The 13,548-nt window shown below is 42.1% G+C and overlaps 1 protein-coding gene across 50 annotated transcripts in view; it reads right to left on the bottom strand.

Annotated features, from left to right (window-relative positions):
- Window positions 1–11,834, bottom strand: part of LOC135103450 (longitudinals lacking protein, isoforms A/B/D/L-like) — a 52,140-nt gene extending 40,306 nt beyond the window's left edge. For 31 of the 50 annotated variants that reach the window (XR_010270048.1, XR_010270047.1, XM_064009740.1 and 28 more), the window contains exons 1-4: window positions 11,676–11,834; window positions 10,877–10,959; window positions 8,476–9,354; window positions 7,974–8,075 (exon numbers count right to left, since the gene is read on the bottom strand). Coding sequence is in view for 47 of the 50 variants with exons in the window: in XM_064009740.1 (XP_063865810.1) it covers window positions 7,974–8,075; window positions 8,476–9,354; window positions 10,877–10,954 (1,059 nt within the window). In the remaining 3 variants the exon portion in view is untranslated. Of the gene's footprint in view, window positions 1–69; window positions 3,074–3,190; window positions 3,508–7,973; window positions 8,076–8,475; window positions 9,355–10,876; window positions 10,960–11,261; window positions 11,376–11,675 lie in introns of those variants that run through there. The other 19 variants (XM_064009746.1, XM_064009748.1, XM_064009747.1 and 16 more) reach the window with 17 other exon arrangements.
- Window positions 11,835–13,548: the final 1,714 nt, after the last annotated feature.

The raw sequence follows: 13,548 nt of genomic DNA, 5'->3' as shown, positions 1-13,548 counted from the left end.
AATGAACACCAAATTACACAAAAAAAATTCTGAGATAACAATAGTACCAACTACAATAATCAAATTTACCATTAGCCTGCATTATGGCGAGTACTGATGTGGAGCCGCAGATTGTTTCTCTGATTTGCCCGGTGCGGACAGAAGGGACACAGGTACGGCTTTTCTCCTGTATGGATACGCATATGTCTCCTGAAGTTGGACCGGTCAACAGTTTTACCACAAACTGGACAGGACCTATATGATGCCTGGGGTTTTGACAGTGCAGAGGAGGGAAGCTGTCCAGCACCTGTGGGTCCCTCTGTCATGCAACACTTTCCCTGCAAAACAGACCAGTCTCACTAGGACTCTTCTTCTCAGGGACAACTTCATTAATCTGATGCATGACTGTCAACACTACACTTGTAACGGATGCTTCACAAGAGCACATAAATAATCTTCCAAGATCCAGTTTTCAGTAGCCAATTCATGAAACTCCGTCTCCTCCATGGGAGGAAACCCACTCTTCGTGCCTGGCGCGAATGTGCATCCGCAAGTTGTTTTTTTGGTTAGCACGGTGAGAGCAGTAGGGACACTGGTAAGGCTTCTCTCCTGTGTGGAGTAGCATATGGCGATCCAACTTCCATCGCCGACTGCGCCCATGGAATGCTTTCCCACACACGTGGCAGAGAATAACGTCACCAGCACTCCCAACATCCCTCTGCAAAATGGCACAATCTCAGTTCCCAGGTCTCCACTCTTAAAACCCTCTTGAATCTGTTAACTCCCACTCTCCCAGCCATCAACAGGTGCTCACCTCCAAAAAAAAAAAAAAAAAAAAAAAAAAATCTAAGCAGCCCTTTCTAGCAACCATCTCTTTAACCAGCAAAGAAACTGCAAGATTAACTGACCAACCCTTTCATGGGTGAACTTTCCATGGCTGAGGAGAGGTATCATTTTGACCATGCACACGCAGGATGTGCATGTCCAGGTTCCCTTTCCTGTTGGTACAGTGAGAGCAGTATGGACAAGAGTAGGGTTTGGCCCCTGTATGGATCATGAGGTGCTGCTGCAGGTTTTGTCGACGGTTGCGCCCCGAGAACATTTTGCCGCACACATCACAGATGAGTGGGAAGACTCGCCACGTCTGCAACATAACAACATGCATCTTTCACTAAGGATCCTTCCAATCCTTGGATGCGCATCTAAGACGACTGCTAACCTTAAACAACTCCTTTGACAATACATACATAATTCATGTTAAACTTGTGCTTGCTGACTTTGGCCTTCAACATGGCTTTGGATGTTGCCTGAAGGCTGAGATGCCGTGCCTATCATCTGGGCCAGAGCTGGATGTTGGGCATGGCGGCGTAGGAGATGAGTCTTGAGGTGCCACTTGTGAGCAGCACGATGAGGACACAGAGGGCAAGGGTAGCGGCGTTCGCCCGTGTGAGTTACCAGATGGTGCTCAAGATTCTGGCGCCGATTGCGACCCTGGAACCGCTTGCCACACACTGGGCACTCAAGTCCCACTATGGGTGTTGCCCCAGCAACATCAAAGGCCCTATGCAGGTCACCCTGGCCAAGTTGGCCATGGGAGCCGACCTTCACCCCAGCCGGCAACTCTCCTGATGCCTGCAAGAAGGCGAAGAGATTCACTCAGCTGTGTCCAGCTCCAAAATGGTGTACAATAACCTTACCTGCCACAGAATGCCACAAAGATGCTAATGACTATTGTTAATCCATCTCCATGTCTTCAGCTTTGCCAAGTTGTATCACTAAACCCCTTAAAGAAGCCCAAAGCATCAGCTGCTGCTCGTTGTGTGAGGTGCAAGAGATCTGCCTGTGTTGAGATGTAACATTGTGATGTGTCTGAACAGCTGGGACTGAGAGGAAGCACGGTAGGGGCAGTACTGGCAGGTAACTGGCCGCTCCCGGCTGTGGGTGGCCATGTGGTGCACCATGTTCTGCTTGCGGTTTCGACCATAGCACTTTTTCCCACAAGCTGGACACTGAACAAAGAGACCACTGACGGCGCCACCCACCGCCTGCAAAACATCAACAAATCTTGGCCTCAGAACTTCACCATTTCTTACCACCTACAAACTGAAACCATTTATATGACCTTCCTCTCATCACACGTGCACCTAGTGGTGGTATGTACCTCTCAACAAGTGCATCAAGTGCTAAGATCACTCTTCAAAAGCACAATGAGAGCCAAATACACAAGGGCACCTTTGAACAAAAGTCACTTCAAACCCACTAGTGCCTCCCTTCCCTCTGGCCCCTTCGCATGTGGCTGATGATGAACCACTGAAACTACACAACAATGTCTGGATGAAGAGCTCGGATATGGGTCTTCAGATTTCCTTTCCTGTTGGCCCGATGAGGACAATGTGGGCACTGGAAAGGCTTCTCTCCCGTATGGGTGAGGTAGTGCCGGCTCAGGTCCCGCAGGCTGCTGAAGGCACGGTCACACTGAGCACAAGGATGCCGTCTGGAGACAGCCAACAGGCGACGCGGGCTCACACCTGCTAGGTGCACGACGTCCGCACCCTGCAATGACAACGCACCCTCCCTGAGTCACTTGGCCAGTGTGCGTATTGCAGGGTCATTGACAGACAGCCCTGTTCACTCTTTGGAACACTAACAGTTTCACTGCCACAACTCCCTAAACATTCATCATGAATCACAAAGCAAGCGAATATCCTGCATTTTTTAAGATGTCAGGACAAACAAAGATAGTGTGAAACTCATTACCTATTACAGCTCTATATTCATTTACAAACAAAAATTACAACATGTTGCTTCCATGACCATGATCTTGTCCCTGAATCAACTCTTTGACTCTGTTGAAGTCCTTTCCATGAACTGTGATAACATGCACTTTGAGGTTTCCTTTTAGAGCTGCCCTGTGGCTGCAGTATGGGCAGGGGTAGGGCTTCTCCCCAGTATGGGTGAGAATGTGTCTTCGTAGGTCCTTGGGGGACTGAAAGCTCTTGCCACAGTGGGAGCAAATGTGTCTCTTGGTGTGGGAACCCAAGAGGACTCTCAGTCTACTGTCACTCAAACTTTCCATTTCACGAACACCCATGCCCTGAAAAATATGGCAAGGTCTTACTCTCAGGTCATAACTGAAAATGACTCAACAAAATGAGCACCAGTGTCTGTTGGACTCATGTCTCACCCTTCACTCTGCAGGGGAAAGGTTTACCTCTGGCCTGGTTGACTCAAGCTGTTTGTTGTCTGTCTCTTTGCTAACATTGGGTTGCTTCACAAGGGGTCTTTATTATGTACACACATCATGTGAGACTTCAAGTTGCTCTTCTGACTGGTTCTGTGATTGCAGTAAGGGCAGAGATATGGCTTCTCCCCAGTGTGGGTCATGACATGTCGTCGCAGGTCCTTCGGGGACTGAAATCCCTTGCCACAGTGGGAACAAAAGTGTTTCTTGATGTTGGAACTCACAACTGCGCTCAGTCTACAAAGACTCAAACCTCCAATAGCACCGACTTCACCTATCCCCGTGCCCTGCAAAATACGGCAACGTCTTACTCCGAGGTACATGGGAAAATGCAAACATCAAGCGACTGCTAAATGTTTCACACACCACCAGCACACTTCACACAACAGACGCTATTTGTCTTCTACGATCAGCTAGCAAAGTAAGAAGCTAAAGCAATCAAATGCTTCAGTTACTCAAGTCAGCCAAATATTCTCTAAACACTCCATTAATGTTGCAAACACTTCAAAGGTGCTTCCCAATGAGTAACTGGTTTGCCTTAACAGGCCTTGCCAAGGCAAGCACAGCCTTATCCCTTCCCTACAAATGGTGGTGGCAATAGATACGACAGTTATTCTCGTGTTACTATTAGATCACATGACCACTCATCACAGAAAACATCAACACCAATTCCTCCCATAGAGTAAGATGAGCAATCTTCACTAGCTCTCCCAAGCAATGACAGTCTCATCCCATCAAACCTGCAGCCCCAACCATGGCACTTCATCCACTCACAAGTTAACATAACTTCCCCACTCCCTTCCTTTGGATTATTACTTCTCTTGGTGCTCCTCTATCAATTCAATGTTCTTATATTCAACGCACTTGTATATGGTGTATTTATTCAACTGAACCTAAACGCATTTGTATATTCCACAAATTTTTGTAGCCTTTGTATATTTTATATTGCTTATATGCAGGCGCCCAAGTGTTGCTTGTTAGGTTTCTCACTGGTACGTTTCCTTACTGCCAAATAAACACCCTTAGCATCAACACCTCCCACCCCTGATTACACCCTCAAGATGCAGCAGACAGGTGTATAACATTGCTCACTTGGTTATAGTAAGACAACTTCACCAAACAATGACAGCAGGAGAGGATACACATCCACCATTGAAACATTCCTCAGTATCTTCACTTCTTATCTGAACTATCAACACCAAGATGCAATTACATGGAACTGAGGAATACTTCAAATTCTAATGCTGCATGCAAATTTCTGCACATGCATATGTATAATTCAAACAATTCTGTATACATATGTATATGCAAAATTAATAATTTAAAAACTATGCTATAAAGTAGTTGTGTCCAGCAGTGTCCTCATGTTAGAAAACAAGTCAGAAAACTGTGGCATTAAAGGAACATTACTTTCTATGGCCATCCCCTGAACACAACAATAAAAATCCTACAACTACTGAGATCAAGAAACTGAACAAGGCTCTGCAATTGTGATACATTTAACAAAGCTCCAACCTACTGGGTCTCTTGTGTCTCCAGGGTCCACCTTGCTTCTTAGTTGCATCTAGCTTGGTAACATTGATCCTTACTTGCTCCAATCCCCAATCAATAATATCACAACTTTAATACCAAGCCACCAGAGCCACACATGCACCACTTGCTACAATCTCAACCCAAGCCCAAACCAACCTGGTTTAAGGAACTGTTTGCTTGTAAAATAAAAAAGCTTCCACCTGGCATCTTAATATTTAATCCTATTATTTTGTAACATTTTCAGCATTACTTCCAACACCAAAGGTGTTATAATTACAGGAACAAGGGCCAAGTGTCACAAATCTCCAACCAATAAGATAAAAGAAATCTGTATTATCAAACCAAACCCATCGTATGGATTCAACATACCTGAGACGGCAATTCATGACACGTTAAAACAAATACTTCCCAACGTTAAAAACCATCTAACCTTGACAAACATGATATAACAAACACTATGTATTTCTGTGAAAAATCTATAAAAACTCTTCAGTTGAATGTAAATTTTACAGTATTGCACAATCATAAAATGTGACCTTGATTTTAAGAGACAAATAACATTTAACCCAACATTGAGAATAGCCAACTGATTACTGATATTTTGTGAAGCCATAACTACCACCTACTAGAAGCAAAAAAACAACATGACCCATCAGAACTAAGAAAGGAGCATTTATTTATCTTCTAAGCAAGACCTTGTTATAGTTTCTGATCTCAAAAGATGAAACCTCACCAGGTGGGGGAGACCAAACTGGCCTGAGACTGAATAGTTACTATCTGTAAGCTTGACACCTGAAACCAGACGTGACTTGGATGCTACAACTTACCCTTTTGACTCCTCCTCCTCCAGCCACCAGTCCCCTGACCCAGCCCTGACCAGCCCTGCCTGCCAATATCTGCAGGTTTAAGGCTGGGCAATACAGCAAGGCAGCCCATCTTTTATAATCAATTAATTACTAAAATAATATCTGGTCTCAGAGTGTTACAAGGTGAGGAAACATCTTACAACCATGAACCAAATCACACAGCCAGTAATGTTTGTTTGACATTCAAAGCACCTAGTATAGCATCTAGCTTGGTAACACTCACTGATCCTTACTTGCCCTTAGTTAGTTTTGCTTATGCCTACAGCTGCTGCAATCAAGTGTACCACAATTAGCTGTAAAGGGTGTTGCAAACCTGTCCCGAACAAAGTACTTTAGGGTAAAATGCTAGACAGCCATTCAAAGGCACAAATGATCCCTGACAATCATTATTTTTGGCAATTCAGTTAGAACATATGTCATAAGCATAATAGATGCTGTTTGCAGCTCTGAGATTTTCATCACCAAATACTGCTGCTACTCCCCATCCTTCACCTCTAAGCTCCTGGCTAGAGAGAGAGAGAGAGAGAGAGAGAGAGAGAGAGAGAGAGAGAGAGAGAGAGAGAGAGAGAGAGAGAGAGAGAGAGAGAGAGAGAGAGAGAGAGAGAGAGAGAGAGACTTTAGCTAAGGCAAAGCATCTTGTGATATTCACTGCTTACTACAACAATGAAGTCAACTCTCCATTTAGCAGAAATTCCTTTCTAATTCATAAAATTGATTCAAATCAAATGCATTCCTTGTTCATAAGGCCAATGAGTAGACAATGACTATTAAAGGCCCATGAACAGTCCTTTCTCTCCTAGACTGATTGGTGTGGTTACAGAGATTAATAACAATGTTATTGTCTATTTCTTTGGCAGTCCTATGAGATGTGCACTCCTATCTCATTACAATTACTAGCTGCTCCTTAGGGTTAATCATTATCAGGAACTCCCCTATAAACAGGACACCACAGCATAAATGTCTGAGATACCCTATACACATGATTTTTTTTTTTTAGCTTTCATGCATTGTTGCACCATTCCTCCATCCATTCCTTCTATGATCAGTCTAATTTTCAACTTTTAAACTCCTTCACCTTTACTTGAACACTGTATTGACATACTCTGGATGTGTCCATACTGAAGAACTGAACGTAGGCACTTTTAACTATTTAACTCTTTAACATTCCATACATGACATTGTTGGTTCAGGGACCATTATGCCACACACCACACCACCATCATCACATCAGGATTGTTGGCTGGAAGGTCAAAACCCCCATACCTATCATCTTGGTGGACAGAGGCTATAGTATAAAAGAAGACATCCAATTGGGGATCCAGACCCAGGACCTTTAGAATGTGAGCAAAGCATCTCTCTACTCCTTATACTGCCCTAATGATAATCAAATTCTATTTACTTCATCCTCAAATATAATCTTGCTGAAAATTGGTATTCCAATGCATACATCATAACTCCACGTGGATCCAAGGCATTAGTCATGAGACATGACAAAATGTACAAATACATACAGCATACAATGCATCAAGGGATTCTCATGAAAATCACCACACCTGATGGCTTTACTGTGAAGCCGATTAACCCTTTCTTATCCTAGTCACGAAGGTTGTATTACCTGATATATTTGTTTTCTGTCTGATGATCTACCACTTCTAAATTCAACCAAAATCTTGAGCAAAATCAATGCAAATACCTTTCATCTCACTAGGTTTAAGGCTATGACAAAACACAGTCCCACCAGCTTAAGTGCAACTCATAAGTCTGCCAATTAACCTGCTATGTTGAGTATACTTTACAGATATAAAAAATAAATAAATTAAAGAAATAAAAAATATATAAATTAACACAAAAAATATGGGATTTGGGTAATTCACATTCCTCTCCATAGCTAAAGTCACAGCAACCCTAGCCCATTTGTACCACAGACTGGTACTTTATATACCATTATCCAAAATAGAAATTAAACTGTTAACAGTAAACACTGTACAAGGTGATGGTCTTCTGTCCACTTCTGGTTTTTAAGCATTACTTTTAAGTTTGATAAAATAAATAATGATCATGTAAAAGCACCAGATTGTTAAAGTTAGCATTTTATTTCCACAGACTGTTCAAGGCATTTTCACAAGCCACTTGGTGATAAGACACCCAGCAACACGACTGGAGAAAAGCATGTGCGCACGTCCACACGCACGCACGCACGCACACACACACACACACACACACACACACACACACACACACACAGAACCTCTAAGTGTTACCAATGCTCTTTAGCTCATTATTAAATTTACATGATCAATCATTACTGGCCAGTGAGGTCATGGTAAGGCAACAAAGATGAGAGTAACACTTACCCCAGGTGCATTCTGTTGACTAGAACTTTCTGAGGTGCTAAAGTTAAGATGAGGAGGAAACCCTATGGAGGAGCCATCACCCTGCCACCCAGCCAGGTCACCCTACCAAGAACATGAAAAATCATTTGAAAATGAAATCCTGTTATCAAAGCATCTAAATTCCAGCAGCAAGTTAAAACTATTTCTAAAAATAAAGAAAAGAAAATAATTTCAAATATATACTCAAATTCTGATAGCAAGTAATTTAAACAATTCTTTAATGCAAAGTGAATTTTCAAGATCCTTGATATCTAAACATAGGTATTTTTAAATAAAGTAACTCATCTCCAACTAACCTAATTGTATCATTCATGACATCCATAAATTTCTTGCAGTCAATATTTATTTAGCTAACTTATGATAATGTCAAATAAGTATAAAGAACAGGTTACAGGTGAAGCCTAATTAAGGTCCTTTTGCTCCTAAACATGAAATAAAGCTTAAGTTTTTTACAGTGTCTTACCGGCTGGTAGCCAGATGGCCCTGCAAAGGAGGGGTGAGGAAAGGAGGCGGAGCTGCTGGCCAATGAGCCCGAGGCTGCCGCTTGTAGGAACTCTGGTAAATCATTATTCATGGTGCCACCCGAGTCATCCCCCTCTTCCTTGTAGCCATCAGGACCCAGGTTGTATGAGTCCCCCTGAAGGTCCTCTGTGTGGTCTTCCTCCATCTCCACCTTCACAAAGGAGGGCGTGTCGTCAGACCGGTACTGATTGGAGACTGACTGGCCTACCGCAGACTGGCCAGGAGGTTGGGAGGCTGTGTGGGGGCCTGCTGCGGCCTCCGCCGGTGAGGAAAGGGGACGGCTGGTACGATCTTCAGTCGCTGGGGACTCCTGAGAGGTTCTGTGTGGGGAGGGGCTCAGCCGCTGACTAACAGGGCTCTTTGGTCTGGAAGGTGGGGGCGTGTGGAGGCTACCAGGTTGGGCAGGAGGAGGTCTCACATCCTCCCGCCCATCCTCCACCTCTTCCCTTCGTTTCCTCTTGGCTGGAGGGCTACCACTCCCTCCATCCCTCCTTGGCTCTGCCCTAGAAGGTTGTGCACCTCCACTGTTTTTGTTGGGAGGTTCATCATCAGGTACTGCAAGGCCCTTGATTCTAAGGTTTTCCGCCGCCTTTATCAAAGACGCCAAGTCACTCTGTCTCACATTCACTTCACCAAGGTACATATAATCTAGCAAGGCCTCTAGGTCCTCACTTTTAATGTCTTTCAACACTATAACAGGGCTCTTACAAGCAGTTTTGTCAAACATGGCACAAAAATAATCACTGCATGTTGAGAGCACCAACTTGTGCACACTGTAGAATTTGCCATCACATGCTAGAGTCACATCTGTGTACGCTTGCTGGAAATAAGAAGCAAATCTTTGTGAACTTCTATTTTCAAAGATATCAAATATATGAATAATTACATTAATATCTTCATCTCATTCTAAGAAAGTCAAGAGCACAAGTCACTAACAGGTATTCCATTTAAATATAACTTGTACCTCTTTCATTCATATGCCTTCATACCTCCACTCATCATCTACTATCTGCAAAATTTCTCACTCCCTCATCTAGCAGTGAAAAAGGTCACAGTATCTCATATTCAGCCTAAATCACTTTCAACACCAACATATTTCAAAATCTAAGAAAAGCTGCCTGTATAAATACACAAAATGAAGCAGCACATTACTAAACTATAATCTATACCATAATGCAGAAAACATACCATATTATGATCTACCATTCCAGCTACTTTAATGATATATTAATATTAGGTTTGCAATGAACCTTTTACATGTGTGAGGTTGTATTGCAAGGAAACATGCAAGCAAAGCACAAATTTTTAGCCCACCGGAATCCCTTGATCTCTATCCTGGCACTATATCTTTCACTCAAAACTATATGAACAGTGAAACCATCCTCCTCCTCTGCTCCTTTTGCATGATTGCACCAGTATGTCTCAATAACTACACTCTTTTCATCTAAGCCATCTCTAAGCTGCATTTTAATCTCAACATTTATATCAGGCACACATCACAACCATGCATCACACATTTCATATTATTCTACATTCATACTCCAGTGTTAATTTAGTACTTTTGTTGAAAACATTATTAATTTATTGTGTAGGTACCTAACATTAGTTTCTTTTATTTCACCTATTTGAGAAAATGTTCAAGAGCAATGCCCTTGATAAGTTAACTGGGTGATCTACACAAAATCAATGATCAACACTGTCCACTAAACAATTTTTCAATAAAATTTTAATTCATCTGATTATATGATTCCCACAGCCAAACTTTTGTAAAATTTGAGTCAAGCTATTATCAAGATGAGCAAATTTGATTATAGAGTATGAATATATTCGTGTTCGTGTGTGTGTGTGTGTGTGTGTGTGTGTGTGTGTGTGTGTGTATATATATATATATATATATATATATATATATATATATATATATATATATATATATATATATATACATATATATATAACTTGTAAAAATAAATACAATCAGCAATGCACCAACACAAGTCATGACAGAGTAATTCTTAAATCTGCATTAAAGCGGCATGGTAGATCAACCTTTTAAACTAAGTTTTATGTGATATATATTTAACGTATAATGAATAATGCAGAAAACATACCATATTATGATCAACCATTCCATCTACTTTAATGATAGATTACTATTAGGTAAAATTTGATTATACCGGTTTAATGAAATCTAGGGTAACTGATCTTATGATCCCATTGAATTTTTTTTTTTTTTTAAGACGAAATCCAAACAAAACATAATGCTATAAAGACATTACATAAACCTAAGAACTTATTGTAAGGTTTATCAGACTTTATAAAAAAAAAATGCTACTGATGCTTACCTTGTCCCTGAGAACCCCCAGTATGTGGATGAAAGTGGTTCGGTGGTTATTCCACTTCAGCGACAGTAACTCCTCCATGACTGCTGCAATACACAACACTTGAATTAGAACCAAAGAAAACAATTGAGAACGACTACTTGCTAGGACTATGAATACAATACACACACACGCACACCCAAGGGTCATACATGGCGCGGAGCCTCCATTACCTACGCGCGCACCTCACAATACAAACCAAGGCGAGCAGTTAAACCTCCCTTAAGACCCTCGCCTAAGGATTTCATGGCCAAGAATCAATATCCAAGATCTCTGACCCTTTCAAAACTACACTGTATGACTTGACATGACACCGAGACAGTAAGAAGGTAGTGATGGGCTAGCGTACCATTGGCGTGGGCGGCGTGGCTTGGCGTGGCGGGAGGAGCAGCCGCAACAAAGACCGGGGAAGAGGAAGAGCGCGCGCCTCCCTCCACCTCCGCCCTTCCTACCTTTCCTCACCCTGCGCAAATCCCTCCCGTCATTTCTTCCACCCCGTCACACACTTGACGACACAGCACACACACAACCAACAGTATCACACAAGCTTTAACTAGACGGTACATTATAAATTACTTTGAATAGGTCCAAATTAATGCCCGTAGGAAGGCGGCTTCTGGCAACGTGTGGCGGAAGCTGCTGCGTCACCGGGAACTCCGTCACCCCCGTCACCTGAATCGATTATTTAACACACCCTAGGGACTTTATACCTAAGTAACACTATTCACGTGACTCCCCAGTTGCTTAAGAAGAGCTGACTTACCGATCCTTGGCGACTAGTTATCTCGGTGTGCTAGACATGAGGCCTGGCGAGAGGACGGCCACCACTGTGCCTCTCCTTGGCGTCCCTTCCCGCGCCTCTCTCACTCGCTCTCACTCTCTATCTCTCTCTCACTCTCTCTCTCTCTTTCTCTCTCTCTCTTTCGCCACTCAAGCTCCGACTCTACTTTGCCATCAAAGAAAATGATTCTAAATATATTTTTATGCTTTATAATTGTTGTTTTTGTATAAGCAAATATATTTGTATAAGAAATGTAAGTAAGTATTGATTGTTTTGTGTATTTATTTGGATTATTATTATATTAATTTCGAAGGCGAGGTGCGAGTCGACGCCGAAGGAAGTGAGTCAGTGTTGTCAATGTTGTAGAAAGTTAGCATAAAGTGTCAAGAGGCGCTACATAAATTTCTGCTGCGCTTATTGATAAGTAGCAGACTGAGGGTTGCAGGCCATGATCGTAGTATTTCAGGACACCAACAACAAAACCACATATAAATAATCACCTCAATTATTATATGGGTCAATATTTGATACAGCAGTACACATTAGATATTCCTTATGCAAAACGACTCTATAACAGCAGTTTTAAGGAGCGCATAAAGTGTATGAGTAAAAAAAAAAAAAAATTGATGTCATATTGCAATGATCTGCTAAGATGAAAATTTTATACCTCTGCTTCCGAGATTCGGTAGTGTTATGGGCCTTGAAGGTGAAGGAAGACGTGAAAGGGTGCGGGAGCGGTAATGTGTCATATAAGAAAGCGCCGGAAGCTATGTAATTATCTTTAATGGGAAGCATACGCTGGGGTAACGTTGTTTCTCTTGCTCCCACCGATTTGACTTCCGCAGGTTCCTGCTAGCATTACCTCTGAGCGAGCCGCCATGCAGCCACCTTCCCTATTCAGAACACCTCGCACTGGGATCGATCAACTTTACCTACGAACTGTGACGCAGCCAAGATCTTCCCAGCGTGGTGAGGGTAGGGGGTGGAGGGAGGCAGGGCTAGAAACACAAGACTTTCATCAACACTGAGCATAATAATAAATGATGCCACATGTAGTGGAGTAGCTAAGTTAGGAATAGTTTCAGACGTGGGCAAACTGGACCATTAGGCAGTTTGGTAAATCCTCAAGGAAAAAGCAGCAGATGACCATTCCCATCTGTCACTATGCCTGTAGACACCTTTCGTCTCCACTCGCGTTGTCTAACAAAAACCTAATTTAATAAACATGGTCATCAATCGCAGAAATCAATGAAAATCATATGTCTCAGTACTTTTCAGTATGCCTTCATGTATGTGAAACGTGGAAACCAACCATATAATTTTAAACTAAAGGGTTGACAAAGAGCAAGGGAAAAAATTAACCTGAATGAGAATTTAAACATAATCGAAACAAAGAAGGTGTGGAAACCAACTAAACATAATCGAAACAAAGAAGGCATGGAAACAGGCAGGATGTAAATTTACAACTACCTAGAGGAGCAGATAACATTTAGAGCCTGACTGACAGTCACACATTATGACAAGCGCAGTGTATTTAAGTCAGACTTTGACAGAAAGTAGGACGAAGTTTGCTATAAAAATTACACAGTACATGTATAATGATAGATATTCTCCAATTATTCCAATGCCATGTCAATCATGTCTCTCAATTTCAATGTTGTCTTGATGGGACGAACTTTTTTTTTTTTCGGTTCAGAATTAACAGTGCCAGATACTATCCATATACCCTAGTATTCTACTCGTGTTCTGTTATCAACACTATAAACCAAGCGATTTGATTATATATGTACTTACCCGAGTACATATGTATGTAAGTGTGTATACATGTACGAGTATGTATATATGTATATACTCG

The sequence above is a fragment of the Scylla paramamosain genome, chromosome 9 (genome assembly GCF_035594125.1).
Source record: "Scylla paramamosain isolate STU-SP2022 chromosome 9, ASM3559412v1, whole genome shotgun sequence".
Taxonomy (NCBI): Eukaryota; Metazoa; Arthropoda; class Malacostraca; order Decapoda; family Portunidae; genus Scylla; species Scylla paramamosain.
The sequence above is the reverse complement of the archived record's forward strand: the minus strand, read 5'-3'. Positions and strand labels throughout refer to the sequence as shown.